Source organism: Hypanus sabinus, chromosome 11, assembly GCF_030144855.1.
Source record: "Hypanus sabinus isolate sHypSab1 chromosome 11, sHypSab1.hap1, whole genome shotgun sequence".
In the NCBI taxonomy this organism is placed as follows: Eukaryota; Metazoa; Chordata; class Chondrichthyes; order Myliobatiformes; family Dasyatidae; genus Hypanus; species Hypanus sabinus.
The window spans coordinates 59081400-59109190 of NC_082716.1; the positions used below are offsets into that span (position 1 = coordinate 59081400).

General features: G+C 39.3%; 1 protein-coding gene across 1 annotated transcript in view; it reads right to left on the reverse strand.

The window, feature by feature from the left end:
* Positions 1–27791, reverse strand: part of pgm1 (phosphoglucomutase 1) — an 83131-nt gene that overhangs the window by 14071 nt on the left and 41269 nt on the right. The window contains exons 2-7 of the mRNA XM_059984413.1: positions 19496–19658; positions 14363–14509; positions 12873–12998; positions 10870–11060; positions 6942–7096; positions 210–325 (exon numbers count right to left, since the gene is read on the reverse strand). Coding sequence (XP_059840396.1) covers positions 210–325; positions 6942–7096; positions 10870–11060; positions 12873–12998; positions 14363–14509; positions 19496–19658 — 898 coding nt within the window. The remainder of the gene's footprint in view (positions 1–209; positions 326–6941; positions 7097–10869; positions 11061–12872; positions 12999–14362; positions 14510–19495; positions 19659–27791) is intronic.

Sequence of the window (27791 nt, forward strand, 5' to 3'; positions counted from 1 at the left end):
CTGGAAACTAGAGCAATCTGCTTTGCACAATCATCACGTTACTGTCTACTGCACATTTTTTTTTAAGATTTAGACTATGCCTTAATGTTGAAAGCAGCAATTTAAAAAATCTTATGATAATCAACTACAATAGTAAAGGGATTTCTAGGCCTCTTATCTCATAATGTCACTAATATCACATTCATCTATCAAATAAGAAAAATAAATACCTGTTCCAAAGCTTTCTTCTCCACAAAGGGAAAGTTTATTGGCATCCATCAAATTTCCAAAGAATTTCCAGCCAGTAGGTGTCTCATACAAAGCTATTTTTGTAGCCTTGGCGACCCTTTGAAGAAATGAATTCAGGTCCAATTTTCAATTTTGCTCAACAAATAAACAAAAATCATACCATCCAAAAAAATTATAATTTGAAAAAGGATCTAGTGCTTTCCTGACGTATATGATGAATAAAATCTTTTCGATCAGTTATCGATTTTAACGATATTTCAATGACAAACTCAGCCACCTTCATCAGGGATAATGCCTGGGCATATCTAGTCCAGTGGTATTTATACCCCCATCATCAGTCCCTCCTGATTGGTTAGTTTTCATCCAATCAGGCTTATGTTGTCCCACCTTGTTTACAATTGAATTCCAGTTCTTATTTAGAGCGAGACCTTCATCTTTGTTAAAATTATGCTCCTCTAGTTTTATTTCAATGGCTTCCTTCACCAGGTGGTCCTAAAAGCCATTGGCACGGCACAGTAGAATGTAATGCAATCCAAAAGGAAGCTCGACTCACAGCTTATGCGGGTCAAAGATGACTTGGACTCAGGATGCTTGGTGCTTACAGGATTCCCTGTGAATGTAGAGCAGCATATACTGGCCAGATGAGATGCACAGTGGAAACCCATATCACAGAAGGTGTATCTGTTTGGGTTACCCAGAGAATGCAGAACATTGCATTCGAAATGACCATAGGATTGACTTCAATGGCACAAAACTACTGTGCCACGCCAATGGTTTTTGGGACCATCTGGTGAAGGAAGCCACTGAAATAGAACTGGAGGAAAAGAATTTTAACAAAGACGAAGGTCTCACTCTAAGTATGAACTGGAATTTGATTGTCAACAAGGTGGGAGAGTGGAAAGCTGATTGGATGTGGACTAACCAATCCGGAGGGATGGGCGACGGGGATATAAATACCACCAGACTATACATACCCAGGCATCGTCCCTGATGAAGATGCCAGAGCTTGTCATCAAAATGTCAGTTAATATTGATCGCAGGCTTCCAGCCAGGTACAGCTAAGTATTTATTCGTATCTATAATTTATTGCAGAATTTGACTTCACAACTTTGGCTAGTTATAGAATAAAACCAAATGTAAAGGGAGTCAAGAATATTTGCTTGCAAGTTCTAAAAGGTACAGGACCAGGAAGAGAAACTTGTTACAATAATATAGTAAAAGTTGATCAAAATACAGACAGTTCACTGAACAGGACTATTGAAAATGGTGTCATCTATTATAGTCAGAGTACAGAGAAGTCGAGCAGGGTATGTCTAGAAGAGATGCGGCATTTGATTGTGGTCACAGTCATAAGTTATATTATTTGTGATTAGAAGTGTATTAGTAGCATGCCGGACCCAGAAATTCAGATGGAGAAATGAATACAAATTTAAAGATAACAAACAACAGGTACAAGAAACCAAAAGCAGAATTGTAAACAGATCTGAGACAAAGGATTGCTTTTGAGAAGTGGGCAATGATAATGACCATTATAGGGTCAGGAATGGCAGCTACTTGTAATGTTAATATAGCAAGTGTGAAGTCAGAAGCTTAATGAAAATAGTTTTAAGAGTGATGGAAACGTCTTGTAAAAAAGATAAGCTTACAGAGGGAAAACCAGGCAAAAATGTATTCAAAGTTCTGTGCAGAAAATGTTGGAATACCAACGATATAGGTCAAAAACTGGATGAGGTCTTACAAGGTGAATTTAGGGAGTTAGGAGATAAACTAAAAAGTAGGACCACAAAGATAATAATCTCTGGATTACTACCAGTGCCACGTGCTAGTCAGAGTAGAAATAGGAGGATATTTCAAATGAACACGTGGCTTGAAAAATGGCGCAAGGGGAGGGATTCAAATTTCTGGGGGAGGTGGGACTGGCACAAATAGGACGGTCTGCACCTGGGTTGGACTGGAACCAATGTCCTAAGGGGACCGTTTGCTACTGCTGTTCAGGAGGATTTAAACTAATGTGGCAGGGGGATGGGAACAAGTGCAGAGAGACAGAGGGGTGTAAAATGACGGTAGAAGCAAAAAGTAGTAAGGTGAAAAGTAAAAGTGGCAGGCAGGCAAATCCAGGGCAAAAATCAAAAGGGCCACTTTTCAACATAATTGTACAAGGGCTAAGAGTGTAAAAACAAGCCTGAAGGCTTTGTGTGTCAATGCAAGGAGCATTCGTAACAAAGTGGATGAATTGAATGCGCAGATAATTATTAATGAATATGATATAGTCGGGATCACAAAGACATGGCTCCAGGATGACCAAGGATGGGAGCTCAACATCCAGGGATATTCAATATTCAGGAGGGATAGACAGGAAAGAAAAGCAGGTGGGGTAGCGTTGCTGGTTAGAGAGGAGATTAACGCAATAGAAAGGAAGGACATTAGCCTGGAGGATGTGGAATTGATATGGGTAGAGCTGCATAACACTAAGGGGCAGAAAATGCTGCTGGGAGTTGTGTACAGGCCACCTAACAGTAGTAGTGAGGTTGGGGATGGCATGAAACAGGAAATTAGAAATGCGTGCAATAAAGGAACAGCAGTTATAATGGGTGACTTCAATCTACATATAGATTGGGTGAACCAAATTGGTAAGGGTGCTGAGGAAGAGGATTTCTTGGAATGTATGCGGGATGGTTTTCTGAACCAACATGTCGAGGAACCAACTAGAGAACAAGCCATTCTAGACTGGGTATTAAGCAATGAGGAAGGATTGGTTAGCAATCTTGTCGTGCGAGGCCCCTTGGGTAAGAGTGACCATGATACGGTGGAATTCTTCATTAAGATGGAGAGTGACATAGTTAATTCAGAAACAAAGGTTCTGAACTTAAAGAAGGGTAACTTTGAAGGCATGAGACGTGAATTAGCTAAGATAGACTGGCAAATGATACTTCAAGGGTTGACGGTGGATATGCAATGGCAAGCATTTAAAGATCGCATGGATGAACTACAACAATTGTTCATCTCAGTTTGGCAAAAGAATAAACCAGGGAAGGTAGTGCACCCATGACTGACAAGGGAAATTAGGGACAGTATCAAGTCCAAAGAAGAAACATACAAATTAGCCAGAAAAAGCAGCACACCCGAGGACTGGGAGAAATTCAGAGTCCAGCAGAGGAGGAAAAAGGGCTTAATTAGGAAAGGGAAAAAAAGATTATGAGAGAAAGCTGGCAGGGAACATAAAAACAGACTGTAAAAGCTTTTATAGATATGTGAAAAGAAAAAGATTGGTTAAGACAAATGTAGGTCCCTTACAGTCAGAAACAGGTGAACTGATTATGGGGATTATGGGAACAAGGACATTGCAGACCAATTGAATAACTACTTTGGTTCTGTCTTCACCAAGGAGGACATAAATAATTTTCCGGAAATAGTAAGGGACCGAGGGTCTAGTGAGATGGAGGAACTGAGGGAAATACATGTTAGTAGGGAAGTGGTGTTAGGTAAATTGAAGGGATTAAAGGCAGATAAATCCCCAGGGCCAGATGGTCTGCATCCCAGAGTGCTTAAGGAAGTAGCCCAAGAAATAGTGGATGCATTAGTGATAATTTTTCAAAACTCCTTAGATTCTGGATTAGTTCCTGAGGATTGGAGGGTGGCTAATGTAACCCCACTTTTTAAAAAAAAAGGTGGGAGAGAGAAACCGGGGAATTGCCTGACATCGGTGGTGGGGAAAATGCTAGAGTCAGTTATCAAAGATGTGATAATAGCACATTTGGAAAGCAGTGAAATCATCGGACAAAGTCAGCATGGATTTGTGAAAGGAAAATCATGTCTGACGGATCTTATAGAATTTTTTGAGGCTGTAACTAGTAGAGTGGATAGCGGAGAACCAGTGGATATGGTATATTTGGATTTTCAAAAGGCTTTTGACAAGGTCCCACACAGGAGATTAGTGTGCAAACTTAAAGCACACGGTATTGGGGGTATAGTATTAATGTGGATAGAGAATTGGTTGACAGACAGGAAGCAAATAGTGGGAATAAACAGGACCTTTTCAGAATGGCAGGCAGTGACTAGTGGGGTACCGCAAGGCTCAGTGCTGGAACCCCAGTTGTTTACTATATTAATGATTTAGACGAGGGAATTAAATGCAGCATCTCCAAGTTTGCCGATGACATGAAACTGGGTGGTAGTGCTAGCTGTGAGGAGGATGCCAAGAGGATGCAGGGTGACTTGGATAGGTTAGGTAAGTGGGCAAATTCATGGCAGATGCAATTTAATGTGGATAAATGTGAGGTTATCCACTTTGGTGGCAAGAACAGGAAAACAGATTATTATCTGAATGGTGGCCGATTAGGAAAAGGGGAGGTACAATGAGACCTGGGTGTCATTGTACACCAGTCATTGAAGGTGGACATGCAGGTACAGCTGGTGGTCAAAAAGGTGAATGGTATGTTGGCATTCATAGCAAGAGGATTTGAGTACAGGAGCAGGGAGGTTCTACTGCAGTTGTACAAGGCCTTGATGAGACCACACCTGGAGTATTGTGTGCAGTTTTGGTCCCCTAATCTGAGGAAAGACATTCTTGTCATAGAGGGAGTACAAAGAAGGTTCACCAGATTGATTCCTGGGATGCAGGACTTTCATATGAAGAAAGAATGGATCGACTAGGCTTATACTCGCTGGAATTTAGAAGATTGAGGGGGGATCTTATTGAAACGTAAAAAATTCTAAATGGATTAGACAGGCTAGATGCAGGAAGATTGTTCCTGATGTTGGAGAAGTCCAGAATGAGGGGTCACGGTTTAAGGATAAAGGGGAAGCCTTTTAGGACCAGGATGAGGAAAAACGTCTTCACACAGAGAGTGGTGAATCTGTGGAATTCTCTGCCACAGGAAACAGTTGAGGCCGGTTCATTGGTTATATTTAAGTGGGAGTTAGATATGGCCCTTGTGTCCAAAGGGATCAGGGGGTATGGAGAGAAAGCAGGTACAGGGTTCCGAGTTGGATGATCAACCATGATCATACTGAATGGCGGTGCAGGCTCAAAGGGCCGAATGGCCTACTCCTGCACCTATTTTCTATGTTTCTGTGAATGAGTTTGGTTGGTGTGCTAACAGAGAGGGTGATTAAGTCTATACACCAAATGAGAATATACACAGGCAAATGGAGATTCCTGAGTAACCAGGAAAACAGTGACTGGCTAATCATATTTGGTGTCATTGCTAATCACAATTATTTAAAATATTGTGAAATGTAAATTATTTTCACAATAATTGACTTACAATTTAACATGGCTGTGTTCAGCAGTAAAGCTGTTCATTAGCAGTTTGTTCAGTACAAATAGTTGAATGTATGGTATGTTTAGAAACATGCAAGCATTTTTGTCAAAAGATAAATAATGCAATTTCACCAAAAGTTGTATAGAAGTAAATTTATCATATGTACAATGAAAAACTTGTAATGAATATACCTGTATGAATAGTATGCAAGACAACAGTGCATTAGAGGTAATATAAAGTAAAATAGCAAAGCTCAGAATAAAGTGTTACAGTTACAGAAAAAGTGCAATGTAGGTAGACAATAAAGTGCAGGTTTATAACAAGGTAGACTGTGAGGTCAACAGTCCATCTTATAGTGCTAGGGAATGATTCATGGAGGGAGAGTCTTATAACAGTAGGATAGGAGCTGTCCTTGAGCTTGATGATACGTGCTTTCAGAATTTTGCATCTTCTACCCGACAGGAGAGGGAGAAGAGAAAATGTCTGGGGTGAGTGGAGACTTCGATAATGCAGGCTGCTCTACCAAGATAGCACTGAGTCCATGGAGGAGAAGCCGGTTTCCTTGATAAGCTAAGCTGCGTTCACAACTTCCTACAGTTTCTTATAGTCATGGACAGTGCAGTTGCCATACCAGGCTGTGATGCATCCAGATGGGATGCCTTTTGTGCTACATCAATAAAAATTGGTCAGGGTCAAAGAGGGCATGCCAAATTTCTTTAGCATCCTGAGGAAGTAGAGGTGCTAGTGAGCTTCCTTGGCCATGGCATCAACATAGATGGAACAGGACAAGCTACTGGCAATATTCACCCAGGGGGATGTGAAGTTCTCAATGCTCTCAACCTTAGCAGTGTTGTTGTATGTGCATTACGCCTTCTTTCTGAAGTAGGTGAATAGGACTTTTGTTGACATTGAGGGAAGGATTGCTCATGTGATACCACGTCACTAGGCTCTTTACTTCTAAAAGTATTTTCTGGACAGGAGATCTTAGCAGAGGCCCTAAAAACCAACGTAAATGATAAGTTGATTCATATTCATTTGACTCAGTTTAAAGCACTTAGAAGTAGAAAATACTGTTTAATTCAGCTCAAACAGATCTGGAATTTGTATGATCCATATTACTGGATAGATGATCTTTGCCATAAATTTAACTGAGGCACAATATGTAGATACATTATAGTTTAGTTACTTTAATAACGTTGTCCCTAGTTGATAGCAAGTGGTGTTTTGAAGCATCTTGCTCAATAATAATTCTAAAGATTGTGTGGAATTAATCAAAAGATTCTCTCCAGTCACAAAAGTACAGGGAAATTCAGAAGGTTATTAGTATGCTCAATGTACTTTTTCTTGAAGGTACTCCTAAAAACAGGGACTTCCCTTTAAGAAAACAAAACAGAAAACCAGAATGCAGACACCCATTTAAGTTTCAGACCACAAGAAAATCATGCTCACCGATCCAGTGCTGCACTAGTGGGCATGCTGCGAGCAAATCCTCGAACACCAGTTTGTTGGAAGTATGGGATTGTGAAGATATTTGCAGCAATTACAGCCACAGAATCAGATGGGTTGACAAAGAAGCCATGCTTTCCAAGAATCATGTTCCGATCCTGGAAGAAATAAACTACATTTTTATTCTATGTGATCAAACATAATTTAAATAAACTGAAGAAAAAAACATTTTGACTTATTTTTAAGACATTAATTGTATATTTGTACAAGATTTAGGAAATTTTCACCACAGTGATAGCATACATTTTATGTTGAAATGCTGCCCTTCGAAAAATCTGATATAAGACATTGAGAAGGATGATAGACAAAAAAAATAAGTGATTTGGTCCACTGAGTCTGTGCTGACCATCAACTTACATTTACAACAACCCTATTCATTTTTTAATATATATTCTCCACATTCTCATCATCTACTCCCATTTCACCTATAATTCAGGAGCAATTTAAAGTGGCCAATTAAACTGCCATCCTTTATGTGTTTGGGACATGGAAGGAACTAGAGCACCAAGGGGTAACCCATGCAGTCACAGGAAGCAGATACAAACTCCAGACAGACAACACCCAAGGTCAAGATCAAAACATGGGTATCTAGAGCTGAGAAGCAGCTGTTGTACTCAATGTGTCAAACATTTCTTTGCAGAATTTTGTACGTTAATGGTATTGAGTAAATAGTGCATTTAGTTGATTAAAAGCAAAAACTGAATTAAAGATGAATGACCCACATTAGCACAATGAGGAGCATATCATGCTGAAAAGTGAGGCTTGTGGGGCACTGCTGGAGGAGTGTTTTCATATTTAATAAAGATTGTCCATTTCTCTGAACAGATGTTACCTGTCCCACTGAGTCCCTCCAGCTTTTTGTATGTTGCTTCAGATTTCCAGCATCTACAATCTTTTGTGTCTCCACTGTTTCAACCAAGTTTTATTTTAATAAAAATGGCTGCCACATGCAACATGGTATCAGGCTCTGCTTATCCTAGCCAATCACAGTCTCATTCCATGACCCACTCAGCTTGATTGCAGCTGATCATAACCCTTAAACCCAAAGCTACAATCTGCATGCCAATAGGAACATATCTTTAACGGTTAACACCCTTCTGAGGTTACTGTGCAATGAAACAATGTGGTCTCACTGGAAACTAAGCAGGTCCAAATTTAGTATTTTATTCTAGCTGTTTGGCTTCTTAATCAACTTACTGATTTTTTGAAAGGGGTCTGAGAGCCAGCAGAGTTAAATGCAACAATGCTACTGCAAAATACATGTTATCAAATGGGCGAAGCTTTATCAGGACTGAAGCAACACACACACAAAATGCTTGTGGAACACAGCGGGCCAGGCAGCATTTATAGGAAGAAGTACAGTCGACGTTTCGAGCTGAGACTCTTCGTCAGGACTAACTGAAAGAAGAGACAGTAAGAGATTTGAAAGTGGGAGGGGGAGGGCAGATTCAAAATGAAAGGAGAAGACAGGAGGGGGAGGGATGAAGCTAAGGGCTGGAAAGTTGATTGGCAAAAGGGATACAGAACTGGAGAAGGGAGAGGATCATGGGACGGGAGGCCTAGGGAGAAAGAAAGGGGGAGGGGAGCACCAGAGGAAGATGGAGAGCAGGCAACGAGTGATTCAGAGAGAGAGAAAGGGGGGGGGGGGGAGAGAGGGAGAGAGGGAGAGAAATAAAAGTGGGGAAATAATTAATAAATAAATAGGTAGATAAGGGATAGGGTAAGAAGGGGAGGAGGGGCATTAACAGAAGTTAGAGAAATCAGTGTTCATGCCATCAGGTTGGAGACTACCCAGACGGAATACAAGGTGTTGTTCCTCCAACCTGAGTGTGGCTTCATCTTGACAGTAGGAGGCGGCCATGGATTGACATATCAGAATGTCAAATGTGGAATTAAAATGTGTGGCCACTGGGAGATCCTGCTTTCTCTGGCGGACCGAGCATAGGTGTTCAGCGAAATGGTCTCGCAGACTGCATCGGGTCGCACCAACATATAAAAGGCCGCACCTGGAGCACCCAATACAGTATATCACACCAGCCGACTCACAGGTGAAGTGTCGCCTCACCTGGAAGAACTGTCTGGGGCCCTGAATGGTGGTGAGGGAGGAAATGTAAGGGCAGGTGTAGCACTTGTTCTGCTTACAAGGATAAGTGCCGGGAGGGAGATCGGTGGGAAGGGATGGGGGGGGGGGAAACGAATGGACAAGGGAGTCGTATCGATCCCTGCAGAAAGAAGCGGGGGGGGGAGGGAAAGATATGCTTTGTGGTGGGATCCTGTTGGAGGTGGCAGAAGTTATGGAGAATTATATGTTGGACCCGGAGGCTGGTAGGGTGTTAGGTGAGAACAAGGGGAACCCTATCCCTCGTGGGGTGGCAAGAGGATGGGGTGAGAGCAGATGTGCGTGAAATGGGTGAGATGCGTTTGAGAGCAGAGTTGATGGTGGAGGGGGGGAAGCCCCTTTCTTTAGAAAAAGAAAGACATCTCCTTCGTCCTGGAATGAAAAGCCTCATCCTGAGAGCAGATGCAGCGGAGACGGAGGAATTGTGAGAAGGGGATAGCATTTTTGCAAGATACAGGGTGGGAAGAGGAATAGTCTAGGTAGCTGTGAGAGTCTGTAGGCTTATAGTAGACATCAGTAGATAAGCTGTCTCCAGAGATAGTGACAGAAAGATCAAGAAAGGGGAGGGAGGTGTCGGAAATGACTAGGTAAATTTGAGGGCAGGGTAAAAGTTGGAGGCAAAGTTAATTAAGTCAATGAGCTCAGCATGCATGCAGCGAAGGAAAAGTGGGAGATGGAAACCAGTATAGGCTTGGAACGTGGACTGCTCCACAAAGCCAACAAAAAGACAGGTATAGCTGGGAGCCATACGGGTGCCCATGGCTACACCTTTAGTTTGGAGGAAGTGGGAGGAGCCAAAGGAGTAATTATTAGGAGTAAGGACTGAAAATTCATCTAGTTAAGATTTAGCAAAGATTTTTTTTTTAAAAAGAGCCTAGCATCCAATTGCTGGGGTTCTATTTGCCTTCTGTCGAGACCACATGCAATACCCAATCCACGTTGAAAGAATTCATACATAGGTAATAATCACTCCATCAGAAAATTTCTGTAAGGAAGTCATCCTCCATCTGAAAAACTGCCCAAGTCTAGACAAATGAGCAAAGAATAGGAATACAAAAGAAACTGAATACCATCTCAAATAAATAGCTAAAAGAGATGACCAAAGGAGGTGGTTAAAGTGGAGGTTAATAGGTTCTTGATTAGTAAGGGCGTTATAGGTTACAGGGAGAAGGCAGGAGAATGGGCTTGAGAAGGATAATAAATCTGCTACTTTGGAATGATGAAGCGGACTTGATAGGTCAGATTTCTTAACTCTGCTCCAGTGTTTTATCCGTGGATGAGACAAGGCACTCTACGTGCAAATAACTGTTGCTGTCTGAAGGGCACTGCTGCCAAAAATAAAGTACACAGAATTGGCAAAGCATAGCAACCACAGGCAGTGGAAGGAAAAAAAAATCACTATCAAGGGTGTAGGCTTCCCTATTACTTTTCTAAGACAAGTATACTTCACAAAAATACAGCACACAGATACCACATCACCAGCAGCTTCTATAAAAGAAAATAAGAGATATATAGATGTAACCTGACTAAGTAGAAGCTCTAATCCAGCACAAAACTAAATTCTGACAAATGCCTAACCCACAACACTAAACATGAGGGCAACTAACATGCAGCACCATTTGACTGTCATAATTGGTCTTTTTAAATATATTCATATCCTTTTGCATTGGTCACCAGCATTAGAAACTGGAATATTATACCATAACAGCTTCAAGCTGAAATACTGACAAAAAGACAAATGTTATTTCTTACACCATCACCGTCAAAAGCAGCTCCAAAGTCATAGTCTCCTGTTTGCATGGCCTGCACTAGGTCAGAAGCATACGTCAAGTTTGGATCAGGATGATGACCACCAAAATCTTCAAGAGGAATGCAGTTCACTGCTGAATTTGCAGGGGATCCCAGCTCTTCACACAGAATCCTCTTAACATAAGGACCCATCACTATTCAAAAGAATAAAATGAAACAAGTAAATATTCTGATGACAAAAGCACAGCCCATTGACAATTAAAAACCTGAAATCCAAAACAAATATGAATTGAACATTGTACAAAATATTGTCAAAAGCGAAGTAACCTCATGTTAGAGAATCAGAATACTGGAACTGTTCAGCAGGCCAGATAGTTCTGTGAAAGTAGAAACAAAATTTTAAAATCTGATGATTAGTGTAGGGGGGGCAAAAAGGTAAGCATGGATTGGTGGGCCAATGGGCTCATTTCTGTGCTGTACATCTATGGCTCGATTATCTCCGACTCACAGAAATAGAAAAAAATTAGCTTAAAATTTATTGTACTACATTATCTGTGGTTAAAGTGGCATTGAGAGAAAGAAAAATTGTGACAATCTGTGATGATCTGTCACAGACCTTAATCTTAAAACTTATTTTACCTCTAACTTTCACCAGTTCTGGGGGAATGTTATTAATGCAGAAGATTAACTGTTCATCACAATCCAAAGACACAAAGAATGATGTCAAGACTGAATCTAAAGCAAAAATATACATCCTATCAACAGCAGATTCTTACTGAATAATTTCTTTAGGACATGCAGAACTGCTGACACTATTTGTAAGATTTATTTTCTGCCCTCAAAGATCAAGCTTCGTCATCTAAAAAAAGGTACCTTTTACAGACATTTACCCGTCCCAAACAAGAAATTTCCCTTAAGCTTGATAACCTCTTTTGATCTTATTGTCAATTGGCTCACTGCAACTTCCCAAATAGGGATGGAGGGTATCAGTTTACATGTCTGCATTTTAGGGACTGCAAAGCTCCAAATTAATTTGAGATTCTAGACTTTTAACGAAAAGCAGAAATGGTGTCTTTGATAAGAAAATGTCTCTTGTAAATTTGAAGGTGTTATTGCATTGGAGAAGGTATAGAAGAGATACACCAAGTTGCCTGAATGATATATTTCAGTTATAGGGTAAGACTGGACAGGCTGGATTTGTTTTTAATGGCATAGAGAAGGTTAAGGGGGATCCCAAAGTACAAAATTATGAGAGGCATTAATTTCAAAGATACTGTATATGGAAAAAAATTAAATGAATAGCTCGTATATTCACGAATGTCAAAAGCCTTCATAGATATATCAGCTATTTAACAGCAAGCCAGCAGTGGGACATACACTTCACAAGAATTCACTGATCACAGTGGAGCAGGGTTTATTCAGAAAATTGCTATGGGAGGATCCACTTGAGGTTAGGACAGATTTAAGGAAGGCAAAGCAGATCACAACATGGAACCAGAATAAGGTAACACATTTATTTCAGCAACTTTTAGGCGATGTTCGCAGCTTTCAAACACGCAAGATTAAAATTAATGTTTTTTCAAAGGAAAATAACCAAATAAAATCTGAAATGTGGCAAAGACCTGCAGCAATAGTTCATTGTAAAATAGCTATACAAATTGAAGGGTTTTTGAGATATAGTTCTGCTGAGGAAACTGAGTAACACTACAACTTAATGCAAATGCAATATTTGGCTTAGTTAAAGATCAATTACAGCAGTTTGAAATCTTAAAGTTAAAAAGAGGTACTAGCTTAGCAAACAGCTAGGCAGTCTGACCTTTTTATTATTTGAAAATAATTCAATTATGTAATTCCTAATAAAATGCTGAGCAATTTAAAGTCGATTTGTTGAGCATACATTCATGAATACTCATCATTTGCAGTTATATTTTATACCAGAAAATTTCAAAGATAAAAATGTTCTAATAGTAATACAGTAATAACCAGACTTCTCATTGCAGTCATACCTCCATGCATAGCATCCAATCTTAACTTCAAGTGCTCTGACCCCGAAAGTAGCTCCTTCAAAGCATTAAAATCAAAGATGTTTCGTAGCATGTTAGCATAGGCTTCCACCGAATCCACAATCTCCACTAAAAAATAAACACAAGTTGCTTATGGGTACTAGAGAAATATTTATTTTTAAAGTATATAATAGCGCACATGACAAAAAGACCAATTGTTACAAAAGACTGGTAAAGGTGAAGGTACAGTCAGCTGTGCTGTACTTCAACTGAAAACATGAGAGTAATAATTCAGTAATTAGAGATTGGATGAAATGTTTCTAGAGAAGTTCAAGTGGATTTCTTGCTTCACCTGACTGAGTTTCAATGCGTTGATGTGCTTTAGCTTTGGAATAGGGACAAAAAAAATTATAAATGATAACTGCAGGGCAAGGCAGAAAAAAAAAAGAACAGTAAAATCACAGCAATGTGCAGAAAATAGTGACTTGAGTAGCTTTGCATATAAGAGATCAATACCTGCACTGTTCTGTAGATAAAAAGCATCAAGTCCCATCTGAAAAAAAAACACTATTTTGCCCATAAAACTTTCTCCCCATCCCCAATGGATCTTAACTCTACGAACCTATTGCCACACAAGTTCTCTCAATTTGTTACTCTGAAAGTTAGTTAGAAATAGTTTCTGTGACTATATCTTTTAAAGGATGATCATTCATAGCCCAACGACAACAAAATCATTGTTAGTTGGCAAAACCATTGTTACTTGATTTCTTTATTTTCATAGTTACTATTAATACTGGTTCCTGGGTAGTTAAATTCTAATGGCATCTCTTTGTGCAATACTAAGACAACAAGAACACTTTCAGTCTGCACTTAGTTAGCTTGCTTGTCACAGCCAGGGTACAATGGTACAGCAAAAAGTATTTCCATTCTTTATTGAAGTAGAGAGTGAAGACGACAAAAATAAAGTCAAATTGTATAGATCTTAAAAACCATTATTCAAGACCATAAGACATCAGAGTAAAATTTGACCTTTTGACCCATCAAGATCCATGGCTGGAAGAAAATCCAAATGAATTGTTTGGTACCAAAATAATGTGATTAATTTTGATGGGTACTATTCTATTGTTTGAACTGCCAATTCAAATTATGCTCCTTTTTATGAAATGGATAAGACACTTGCTTTGCATGTACTTTCGAGTAAATAGCACCTCCAGGAGTGAAGGAAAAGAAAATTGGGATGTGAAACATCATTAACCTGATTTGAAGCTCTAAATTACATTTCTGTTAGGAACACAGTGGGCTTGATAATTGTTTATAAGACCATGCAATATTATGGAGCCAAATATTGCATGGTCTTATAAACAATTATTAAACCCATTAGTGAACTCCTGAAGAAATCAGGAGACTGAGAGATTGAAAACACTTATTAACCTAAAATAAGTAAAAGTTTAATTTATGCCAGCAGTGTTAAAATGGATGAATCAATTGGTTACCTGTAAATGGTTTAAACTTGTTCTCCAAGTCAAATTGTTGTTTTCCAATTGTGCTTAAGTCAACTTTCAGATCAGGACAGATAGCATACTCTTCAATAGTTTTGCTGAGCTGAAAAATCTTCTCTGTGACAGCTTCGGGAGCTGGACCTGCAAGTGACAAGGCAGACTTGATATACTATAAAAGAGATAAATCAGAACAAATAACAGATTTTAAACATAGGTACACATTTAAAATCTAAGGATCTTCCAGTATGCCAGTAAATAAAGATACTTTTAACATTCTTGTATAAAATGCTGCATTCTACTTCAAAATTTGCACTTGAAACTAACAGGATTTTCCCCAGTTTGTTTTCAGACAGCCAAGTTAAAAGCATAACACCGATTGTTTCTAGAAACTCAAATAGAATATGAAACCTTTTGAGAATCAAAGTTTACAAAGCTAACCACCAGACTATAAAGACGGCAGATCTTAAGCAGTAGAGATCTACAAATTGCCATGGGTTCTAAAAGTGAAAATCAAGATTTGGTAAGGCTGACATTCATGAACGTAATTCTGCAGTGATATGCTATCAGACAAGGATAAGAGTGAGATAATCGGTGATGCACTCAGGATTGAGTAGTCTCTTAATATGGCATGACACATGATTAAATGACTCTTTAGGCAAATAACTGAAGGGTGTCTTTGGACACCCTTTGTTCTTGGTGAATGGAATTTCAGACTAAATTATCAGAAATACTATCTGTCAGATTTAAGTATGTGTTACACAAAACAGAAATCATAATAAAAGCCCTCTCCATTTTATTTTTAAGTTTTGCCTCCTGAACCCAAGTCAAATTATAGTTCTATATTGCCTAAACTAAGATAGATAGATAGATACTTTATTCATCCCCAAAGGGAAATTCAACATTTTTCCAGTGTCCCATACAATTATTGTAGCAAAACTAATTACATACAGTATTTAACAGTATAAATATGATATGCATCTAAAATCACCCTCCCAAAAAGCATTAATAAATAGCTTTTAAAAAGTTCTTAAATAGTTTACTAAAGTGCATTGAGTGGTAACTTAAGCTCAGTCCTAACCCCTGCACTTTAACATATCTTGCCCCTGGTGGTTGAATTGTAGAGCCGAATGGCGTTGGGGAGTAATGATCTCTTCATCCTGTCTGAGGAGCATTGCATTGACAGCAACCTGCCGCTGAAGCTGCTTCTCTGTCTCTGGATTGTGCTGTGCAGAGGATGTTCAGGGTTTTCCATGATTGACCGTAGCCTACTCAGCGCCCTCCGCTCTGCCAGTTCTGTGTCCACAACAGAGCCCGCCTTCCTTACCAGCTTATTAAGACGTTAGGCATCCCTCTTCTTAATGCTGCCTCCCCAGCACGCCACCAGAAAGAAGAGGGCGCTCTCCACAACTGACCGATAGAACATCCTCAGCATCTCACAACAAACATTGAATGACGCCAGCCTTCTGAGGAAGTACAGTCGACTCTGTGCTTTCCTGCACAGGGCATCTGTGTTGGCAGTCCAGTCTAGCTTCTCGTCTAACTGCACTCCCAGATACCTGTAGGTCTTAACCTGCTCCACACATTCTCCATTAATGATCACTGGCTCCATATGAGGCCTAGGTCTCCTAAAGTCCACCACCATCTCCTTGGTCAACCAACCTTGATTTTTGAGATTACCTTTTAAACTTCCCTATTCTTTTAGACTTTGATGTTGCAATTGAGTACATAATTTGTATCTGGATGTTAAAAGTATCATGACCTTAACTTAGCTCTCAGAAATAGGTGGGAAAAATACTGCAAGCTTTATTTAAGTGGATCTTTTGAACATGGTACCTCCATTATGTTAGGTAAGATAAGTTTTTCTGGGTAGAATCATTTTTGCCTTTTATTTAATTGGTGGATCATCTTTTAAGAGGCAGACAATCATTCCTTTGTTTAATAGCACTCAACTGAATGTAACCCAATTCGGGGACTTGATAGAATTGCAATATAGAAGGTTGTGGGAAAGCATTAAAATGGTGAGTTTTCTTTTCATAATTGATATAGTGGGCTGTAAATAAAATGTGAGTGCAGCCACTTTTACAGGCCATCTTAATTTTGGGCAGTCCGTCCTGCATCCAGACTAAAAGATACAGATATAGCAGGAAGGTAAATCTTGACATTTAGATCTAGGAATGCCAGAGCAACAGCAGAATATCAGGTGGGATTTGCATGGCTGCACAAAAAAAAATTAACATCTTCAGGATCTTCTTTGACCAATCCACCATTTTGTGCTCACTGGAACATATTCAGTCTATTATAAATGGGCATACTATCCATCTCCAAAAGACATTCTATTGTTTGTGTCTTGTATTCATTACTTATTACCTTCAGAGTGCTACGGTTTTGGTTCTCACTAAATGAAAGTGAAGATCCTTCCATGTGTGGCAACTGCAATTGATCTCAGGAAATCTAGGTTGCAAGGAAGAGGGACAATTGCTAATTAATATTCCTTAATCTACTGGAAAGAACAAGTGTAGGTGCTGGTGAGAACAGCTCGAGTGAAAGTATGATGATTTTACAGAACCACCGAAATGCTACAGCATGTTAAGAAGCTATTTGAGCCACTGCCTATGCAATCCCAATGTAAGAGCAATACAGCTGGCACCACTCCCATATTGCATGACCTTTTTCTTTAAAATGCTTACTCAGTTCCTTTTGAACATAACAACTGAATCTGTTCCCTGGCAATGCATTCAAGACCGTAAACACTTATTGTATAAATAAGTTGTTCCACATGTTACACTTAGTTCTTTTGCTAATCACCTTCATTTTGTGTGTTCTACTTCTTGGCTTTTCCACCAATGAAAATATTTTCTCTGTCAACCCTTCATAATTTTAAGTACCTCTATTGAGATCTGTCACTTTTGCCAAGGAGTGGAGTTACATGGATTGACTGAAGGACCAGTGATTAAAATCCCACATCTGTGCAATCATTCCAGTCAACCTCTTCCTGCGTTTTAAGATCTTCACATCTTTATGAAAATATGGTGTTAGGAAATCAACACATTTCCCCTGTGTGGCTCAACCAACCATTCCATAAAACTCAATATGAAGTTACATTATGCTTCCATTTTCCCCAAACTGCCTTGTCACTTTCAATGATTTATACATATACAACCTCAGATCCTTCTGTTTTTGCATTGTATCAGCAATGCTGAGGTAGAGGTGAAATTTCAAACTATAAAAATGAACAAAAAAGCACACCAGTGCCTCTATTTCTATACAAGGCCAAGGAGATTCAGCATGACCCTGATAACCCTCACCAATTATTGCAGATGTGTCACTGCTTGGTTTGACAAAAGATCTGCCTAAGAAATTCTGCAGGAATTGTTAATGCTGCCTAGTCAGTCACAAAAAAAAACACCTCTCCATTGACTCTGTCTACAGAGTAAGCCTGATGGAAGCCTGAGGAAGGCTGCCTATATAATCAAGGACTCCTCTCATTCTGGTCAATCTCTTTTCTTCCTCCTTCCATCAAGCAGAGGATATAAGAGCATTAGAATTAAAGTAGAGAGTTATAACATGCAACTTAAACAAATACAATGTGCCAAGAAATCGCTTTTGCAACTACAATTTCAGTAATTATTTGTGCCAATATTAGTAAAACTAATATACATAGTATACACGAGGAAATCTGCAAATGCTGGAAATTCAAACAACACACGCAAAATCCTGGTAGAACACAGCAGGCTAGGCAGCATCTATAAGGAGAAGCACTGTCGACATTTTGGGCCGAGACCCTTCGTCAGGTCTAAGTTTCACTGTCAACAAATGTCGACAGTGCTTCTCCTCATAGATGCTGCCTGGCCTGCTGTGTTCCACCAGCATTTTCTGTGTGTTGTATACATAGCATACAATTTGATATTAACAAACCTGTTGGCAAAATTAATCATCTTTGGGCAGAAATAGGTAAAGGTACAAATAAGATAACAAAACCAAATCTCAAATAGTAACAATAACTTAAAAATAAATAAAACATAACAAATACTACAAAGGCACTTCTTTTGTGACTAGATAGCAATTATAATCAACTCAGAAGTGAGACATAATACCTCAGGATGTTTCCAAAAGGCATGCCACATGAAACATGCTCTACATTTGTGATTTTCAGTTCTCAAACATCTAAGATAGCAAAGGAATGGAAAGTGCAGAGAAAGGCTATATTTATGAAAAATCACAATCTGTTTTGCTCTAAACTGCAGAGTAAATGAAAAACATTAATACAAACTTGGCAGTCTAAATACATGTATCAGTACCCAGTGTTTGTCTCAGTATCATTCTAAATTAAAAGCAGGTGAGTGGAAATAATAAGATAGTTCTTTCAAAGAGTGAACAGGAAGGGATAGATGTAATAGCTGTCTCCAGTGCTATTAAAGGGATAAGTAGAACAATTATGATTGGGATGAGAACTGAAGATAATGAAAAACATCTATTTCACCAAGAAATGCTTTCTGCTTGAACCACTAGCAAACCTCAAGTATGACCTATTCAAATACTACATCAAGATGGTGCTATTGAGCTGAGGAGGATTCCCAATGTACCCGAGTTGCCATCTAAGGATCTCACTAGCTAAAATGATATCAGCATTCAAGATTGAGAAAAATACCTAAACACGGTCAGTAAAAAGAAGCTCATTATGGAGATAAATTTTCAAGATACACCATTCTATTCTTTCCGGGAATGAAAAATAACAAATGAGGCAGATGTAAATAAAGATAAAACAGCTACTCTTCTCAGAAATTATGAAATAATGTCAAACAAATATTTCCACCAGCTTTCTGTTAAATACTTTCTTCTGGCATCCCTTCTGTATTTTATTCTATTTCACCCATACTCCAAATACTTACACATGAGATGGGTCACAAAATCTCAATTTGGCAAGTGCTGTAATAGAAAGTTGCATCATAGTGATTTTTTTTAAAGCAGCTGAAAATGAGTTGGGCCTAAATGATGTCTGGTCTCAGATGAAACTAAATGAAGCAATTATTGTCATTCAAACTATCCAAACAATATAAAAATGAATTATCAAAGCACAGATTTTAAAACATTAGTTAATCAACAGCCAATTTTGCTTGTATTACTAACCTCCATTGGAAATATTGAATTTGATTCCAAAATCTCCATCAGGTCCACCAGGGTTGTGGCTTGCTGTCAGAATAATTCCTCCAATTGCTTTGATTTTTCTGATTATGCAAGATACAGCTGGAGTTGAGAGAATTCCATTTTGTCCAATTACTAAACGCCCAATCTGTTTAAAAAAGAACATTTGTTGACCATTCCAAACTAGTTAGACATTATTTTTAAGTGAAATCCACTCATTAAAACACAAAGCATCTCTGTAGCGAGTAATAAAAAAAAACTTTTCTTCCCAGTACCACCATACAGTATTACCCATTTAGAATGTGGCTTGGAGTTAATTAAAATTTGAGTTTCTTTCCTATTGTATGAACAATGTATGCTCTGATTCCAGCTTCAGGAATATCTTCACTTTTTCTATATATCTACATCGTCAGTTGGTAAGATCTTCCTTAATATTCAATTTATTGCCAAATTATGGAACATTTGATGCTTTTATTCATTCCTAGCAATCAGATTGAGACTTCTCCAAATACACGTTACCCACAGCCATTTCAACAGATAACAAAATAGCCACATTCAAACCACTAGCAAGAAACTAGTCTACACAGACTTGTTGATATATTTTATTAATCCATGTTTACCAATAACTATGAGTTCTAAAAGATTGGAATAATTTGTGAAATATAAACAGAGTGCAGAAATTCTTGATTAAAAGGCTTCTACAAGATTTTATTCACCACTAGCGAAGATCCTTTGACATTACTTACAGTAAGTTGGAGTCAATACATCTCATTATTCATAACAAAATATATTATTAGGGTGATTGTTATTCTGAATAAATTAGTTCCACTAATATACTTTGAAGATACTTTAATGATCATGAAGTACTTTGAAATGGCAAGGCAAATTTTCTCTTCATAACTGGAAGATTCATTCAGGGGGATCATTTGTGAGAAAAATGTGCTGGTATTAGAGACCGTTGTAAGGAGGTTTTACAAGAATAATCCCAGGAATTAAATTGTTAATGTATATAAGGAGCACTTGATGGCTCTAGGCTTGTACTTGCTTGAGTACAGAAGACTGAGAGGGAATCTCATTGAAACCTGCCAAATATTGAATAGCGCAGATAGGGGAGAGATGAAGAGGATGTTTTCAACAGTGGGAGAGTCTGGGACACAAGGGCACAGTCTCAGAATAGAAGGATACCTCTGTAGAACAGAGATCAGGTCAAATCTCTTTAGTGATGAATGTGTGGAATTCATTGCCACAGACTGTTGTGGAGGCCAAGACATTGGGTATATTTAAAGTGGAGGTTAATAGGTGAATTGTATCAGATCAATTACAAGAATGTGGTAAGTGTGCCTGTGGCTGATTGATTGCATGGCTTTGAAGTGCACATTTATTCATCTCGGAGGTCCCGGGTCATCACTCTTGCACTGTAAGTTGCCTAACTAACATGACGCGGTAAGAACATTTAATCCTACTACTCCGTTGTCTTTCCTGCTCCATTCATACATAACAGTTGTCAACAGGAATCTAAACAAGAATTATCTCTATTCTACACGACTAATCTATTTAGAGCTGCGGCTATGGCACCTGGCTGCAATGGAATAAAGTCTTCAAGAACTACATTGAACTCCTATTAATTTTAATACCAGCAACAAAGCTGGTGGAAACAATAATACTCAAACTGCTCTGCATGCATTTAGGAGAATTCAGGCTGAAATAAGATCAGAAGACATAGGAGCAGAATTAGGCCATTCAGTCCAATGAGTCTAATTCACCATTCACGGCTGGCTTATTATACCTCTCAACCCCCTTCGCCTGTCTTCTCCCCATAATATTTGAGGCCTTGCTTAATCAAAAACCCACCAATCTTCACCTTAAGTATACCCAAAGCCTTGGCCTGCACACCTGTCTGTGGCATCTGGCTAAAGAGATATTTCCTCATCCCTGTTCTGAGTGGATGTCACTCTATTTGGAGGCTGTGCCTGCTAGTCCTAGACTTCCCCCCCCCCCCCCCCCACAAACTATAGGAAACATCTCTCCACATACACTCTATATAGGCCGCTCAATATTCGATAGGTTTCAAAGAGATCCCTGTCATTCTCCTAAACTCCAATGAGTACAGCCCCAGAGCCAATAAATGCTCCTCATACGTGAACCCTTTCCTTTGTGGGATCATTCTCATGAACATCCTCTGGACTCTCTCCAATGCCAGCCCAAAATTGCTCACAATGCTCCAAGTGAAGCCTCACCAGTGCCTTATAAAGGCTCAGCTTTAAATTTTTGCTTTTGTATTCCAATCCTCTCAAAATTAATGCTAACACTGCATTTGCTTAGCTTATCACCGTCTCAACCTGCAAGTTAGCCTTTAGGAAATTCTGCACGAGAACTCACAAGTCCTTTTGCACCTCTGATTTTTGAATTTTCTCTCCATTTAGAAAATTGTTCACACCTTTATTCCTTCATCCAAAGTGCATGGTCATGTACTTGCTTACCCATTCTCCCAATAGTCTAAGCCCTCTGCAGACAACTTGCTTCCTCAACACTACCCGCTTCTCCACCCATCTTTGTATCCTCTGTAGACTCGGCCACAAAGCTATCAATTCCTTTATCACTGACATGTAACATAAAAAGAAGCAGTGCCAACAATGACCCCTGTGGAAAGCCATCAATCACCTGTAGACAACCAGGAAAGATGCCCTGTATTCTCACTCTTCACCTCCTGCCAGTTAGCCAATCTTCTATCCATGCTAGCATCTTTCCTGTAATACCATAGGCCTTTACCTTGTTAAGCAGGTTCATGCGCAGCACCTTGTCAAAGGCCTTCTGAACATCCACTGACTCACCTTGGTCTATCCTGCGTGTTACTTTCCTCAAAGAATTTCAACAGATTTGTCAGGCAAGGGACGGGTTACACTTGAGCCTGAGGGAGACCAGTATACTTGTGGGCAGGTTTGTTAGAGTTGTTGGGAGTGTTTAAACTAATTTGTCAATGAGAGAGGAACCAGCGTAAATGTGCTGAGGGTGAAGTAGTTTGTTTACAAACAGGGGCAATGTGTAGTGAGACTCCGAGCAAGGAGAGGCTAACGATAGGGTAAAACTGTGGTCAACAGGGTGAGAAGCAATGTAAAAGGCAGACAAATTCAGAAAAAGTTTAACACAGAACTGAAGGTGTTATATTTGAATGCATACAGTATATGGAACAAAGTAGATGAACAGGTTGGCATGCATGATGTTGTGGGCATTATTGAATCATGGCTGAAAGAAGATTATAGCTGGGAGCTTAATATCCAATGATGCACATTGTATCAAAAGGTAGGAAAAGGGCTGACATAGCTCGTTTGGTGAAAAATGAAATCCAATTATTAGAAAGAGGTGACATAGAGTTAGAAGGTGTTGAATTGTTGTGGGCAAAGCTAAGGAACTGCAAGGGTAAAAAGATACTGATAGGAGTTGCAAACAGACCCACAAACAGTAGTAGGAATGTGGTTTGCAAATTACAACGGGAGGTAGAAAATGCAGCCAAAAGGGCAATGCTACAATAGTCATGGGGGACTTCAATATACAGGTAGATTGGGAAAATCAGGTTGGTGCTGGATCCCAAGAGAAGGGATTTCTAGAATGCCTATGAGATGGCTTTATAAAGCAGCTCATGGTTGAATCCACTAGGGCGCCAGCTATTCTGGACTGGTGTTGTGCAATGAATCAGAATTGATTAGTGAGCTTAAAGTAAAAGAACCCTAAGGGGGATGGGATCATAATATGGTAAGAGTTCACCCTGAAATTTGAGAAGAGGCTAAAGTCAGATGTATCAGTACTACAGTGGAGTAAGGGGGATTACAGAGGCATGAGAGAGGACCTGGCGAAAATTGATTGGAAAAGAACACTGGCAAGGATGACAGCAGAGCAGCGATGGCTGGAATTTCTGGCAGCAATTCAGAAGGCACAGGATATATACATCCCAAAGAAGAACTCTAAAAGCTAAATGACACAACCTTGCCTAACAAGAGAAGTCAAAGCCAATATAAAAGCCAAAGAGAAAGTATATAATAGAGCAAAAAATTAGTGGTAAATGAGAGGTTTGGGAAGTTTTTAAAAACAAACAGAAGACAACTAAAAAAATAACTAAGGAGGAAAAGATAGAATACGAAATTAAGCCAGGCAATAATATTAAAGACACCAAAAGTTTCTTCAGATACATAAAGTGTAAAAGAGAGGCAAGAGTGGATTTCAGAACGCTGGAAAATGATCCTAGAAAGGTAGTAATGGGGACAAGGAAATTGTGGATGAACTGACTAAGTCACCTGGACCAGATGGTGTACACTACAGGGTTCTGAAGGAAGTGGCTGAAGAGATTATGAAGACATTAGTAATGATCTTTCAAGAATCACTAGATTCTGGAATGGTTCTGGAAGACTGGAAAATTGCAAATGTCATTCCACTCTTCGAGAAGGGAGAGAGGCAGAAAAAAAAAATAGGCCACCTAGTCTGACATCAGTGGTTGAGAAGATGTTGGAGTTGATTGTTAAGGATGTGATTTCGGGGTATTGGGAAGCACATGGTAAAATAGGCCAGAGTCAGCATTGTTTCCTCAAAGGAAAATCTTGCCAGACTAATCTATTGGAATTCTTTGAAGAAATAACAATCAGGATAGACAAAGGAGAAATGGTAGATGTTGTGTACTTGGATTTTCAGAAAGCCTTTGGAAAGGTGCCACACATGAGGCTGCTTAACAAGTTAAGAGCCCATGGTATTACACGAAAGATACTAGCATGGATGCAGCAGTGGCTGATTGGCAGGAGGCAAAGAGTGGGAATAAAGGGAGCTGGTGACTAGTGGTGTTTTACTGGGGTTTGTATTGTGACTGCTTCTTTTTACGTTATACGTCAATGACTTGGATGATGGGATGTTGCAAAGTTTGCAAATGATAAGAAGATAGGTGGAGGGGTAGATGGTGCGGAGGAAGCAGGGAGGCTGCAGAAGGACTTAGTATTAGGAGAATGTGCAAAGAAGTGGCAGATGGAATACAGTGCCAGGAAGTGTATGGTCATGCACTTTGGTAGAAGAAATAAATGGGTAGGCTATTTTCTAAATGGAGAGAAAATTCAAAAATCTGAGGCACAAAAGGGTTCCCTAAAAGTTAATTTGCAGTTTGAGTCAGTGGTGAAGAAGGCAAATGTGATGTTAACATTCATTTCAAGAGCACTAGAATATAAAATCAACACTGATGAGGGCTCATTTGGAGTATTGTGAGCAGTTTTGGGCCCCTTATCTAAGAAAAGATGTGCTGACATTGAAGAGGGCTCAAGGAGGTTCACAATAATGATTCCAGGAATGAATGGTTTGACATATGAAGATACTGTGATGGATTGGGCCTAAATTCAGAACAATGAGGGGTGCCCTAATTGAAACCTATTGAATGTTGAAAGACCTTGGTAGAGTGGATGTGGAGACGATGCCTCCTATGATGGGAGAGTCGAGGACCAAAGGACACAGCCTCAGAATAGAGGGACATCCTTTTAGAATGGAGATGAGGAGGAATTTCTTTAGCCAGAGAGTGGTGAATCTGTGGAATTTGTTACTCTTGGGTAGCTATGGAGGCCAAGTCTTTATGTATATTTAAGACAAAGGTTGATAGATTCTTGATTTATCAGGGCAAGAAGGGATACAGGGAGAAGGCAGGAGTCTGAGGCTGAGAGGGAAAATTGGATCAGCCATAATGAAATGGCAGAGCAGATTCGATGTGCCCAATGGCCTAATTCTGCTCTTATCAAAACCATGGCTGACTTTGGCCTATTTTATGATGTGCCTCCAAGTATCCCAAAACCTCATTCTTTATAGACATCAACATTGTTCCAACCACTGAAGTCAGGTTAACTGGCCTATAACTTTGTTCCTTCTGCCTCCCTCCCTTCTTAAAGATTGGAGAGATATACGCAATTTTCCAGTCCTCTGGAACCACTCCAGAATCCACTGATTTTTGAAAGCTCATTACTAGTGCCTCCACAATCACTTCAGGTACATCTTTCAGAACCCTGGGGTGTAGTCCATCTATCCAGGTGATTTATCTACAGTACCTTCAGACTATTCAACTTCTCGAGGACCATCTCCTTAGTAACAGCAATGACACTCACTTCTGCCTCGGATTCATTCATTCATCCATTTCTGGCATTCAACTGGTATCCTCCACGATGAAGACTGATGCAAAATACTTAATAAGTTCATCTGCCATTTCTTTGTCCTGCACTACTACCTCTCCAGCATCATTTTCCAATGGTCCAATATCCACAATGGTCTCCCTTTTACTCTTTATATTAAAAAAAAACTTTTGTATCCTCTTTTATATTATTGGCTAGGTCAGTGGTTCTTAATGTGAGCCATATTTCATAGGGGGGCCACAAATAAAAAGCAAGAAACTGAGGGCAACACACGCAAAATGCTGGAGGAACTCAGCAGGCAGCATCTATGGAAAAAAGTACAGTTGACGTTTTGGGCCGAGACCCTTCGGCAGGACTGTCTGTGTTGCTTGAATTTCCAACATCTGCACATTTTCTCTTGTCTGTGAAGAAACTGGGGGTCACAGAATTTTCTGATGGGAACCCTGAATTAAGTGAATTGGAAAATATGCCAGATGGTGCAAATGAAACAGTAAAACGGGTGTGTATGTGTGTATGGAATCTGGCATGGCACTCATCATCTCTGCTCCTGCTTGACCACACATACCCTGCAGGGTGGCTCACTGAGCCACACTCCAAACTACCCCCATATCACAAACTGCAGGATGAACAGGGTTGTCTGCAGCAAGGCCAATTAGTGTGTATACAGCAGGAGGCCGATTCTGTTTGCCTTCCACTGACCATTGTGCTATAATATTTAAAAAAGTGACATGAAGGCAGCAGTTACAACAGTGGGGCCATCTGCCAGAAATGGCTCAACTGCAGAGAGGCAAGAATGCCTTAAGTCTACGACTACAACTTCCATTAAATCCCTGATACTTATATTTTGAAAGGAAGTTCAATTTGCTTTTATTGGTGAGTACATGCTCTTTATTGCTACATTGAATTTGCATATATAACATTCAAAAAATTGTGAGAAAATATTGCCCAAAAAGCGTTTTATTTTACGTGTATATTCAATACTGATACTTTTTCATGTGAGATTATACTTGATATAACTTCGTTAACATTTACTAATTTGCTATAGAACCTTCTCACAGAATTGCATTATTACCATGTATATATGTATGTATATACACAGATATATATTTTATTTTTTTCTTTTTTAATATCAGATTATCCATGGGAAAGAATAAATGTCAGCAATTGAATAACTTGCCCATGCTTTTATTCCTTACCCACAGGATTAAAAGGTTGCCACTGTGTCTAATTTGTATGACTCCACTTCCATATGAAAGCACGTGGCCACATAAACTGAGGAAGCACTTGAGACAGTGCATAAGGACAAGAAAGACAAGACACTGAATTACTCCAAATTGTGTGTTACTGGATTATTACTACATTATAATTTTCAATCAAGGTCGACAGTAAAGCAAATGTTTAGTGAAAAAGCAGCTAAGATAGACAAAGGTTTACTTGCATCCTATGAGATTTCAAACTTAATTGGAAAAGCTGGCAAGCCACATAATAAAGGTGAATCATTGATTCAGCCTGCTGTTTCTGTTGTAATTTCTACTGTTATGAATCAGAGCGCATATGAAACTATTCCAGCTATCCCCTTGAGCAACTCATCAGTATCAAGGCGTATTGATGATATGTCAGATGATGTGGAAAAACAACTAGCTGCACAACTGCAAGTTAAGAAGTTTGCCCTGCAAATCGATGAAAACACATTATGTGATAATGAAGCTCTACTGATGACACGTTAGATTTTTGAATGATGATCAGGCTAGTAGAGGAAATACTTTCTTGCCTGAAAGCTTAAGACAGATACCAAAGGTGAAACTATTTTTGAAGAAGTCAAGAGTTATTTCTTGGAAAACAATATTCTGGCTGGAAAATATAATGGCTTCTGCAACTAATGGTGCTGCATTGAAGGTAGGAAGATAGAGGATTCATTGCTCATTTTAAAAAATGCTGTGCCTGATGTTTTTTTGCCATACACTGTATCAACCACCATCAACGGTTAGTTGCAAAAAGAAATCTGAAGGACATTTGCATGACACCCTTGCTGCTGTAACAATGTCTGTCAACTTCATCAAATCAAATGCACTTCAAGATGGTTTTTTTCAGCTGCTTTGTGAGGAATATCACAAATATTCTGACTGTATATCTTGAGC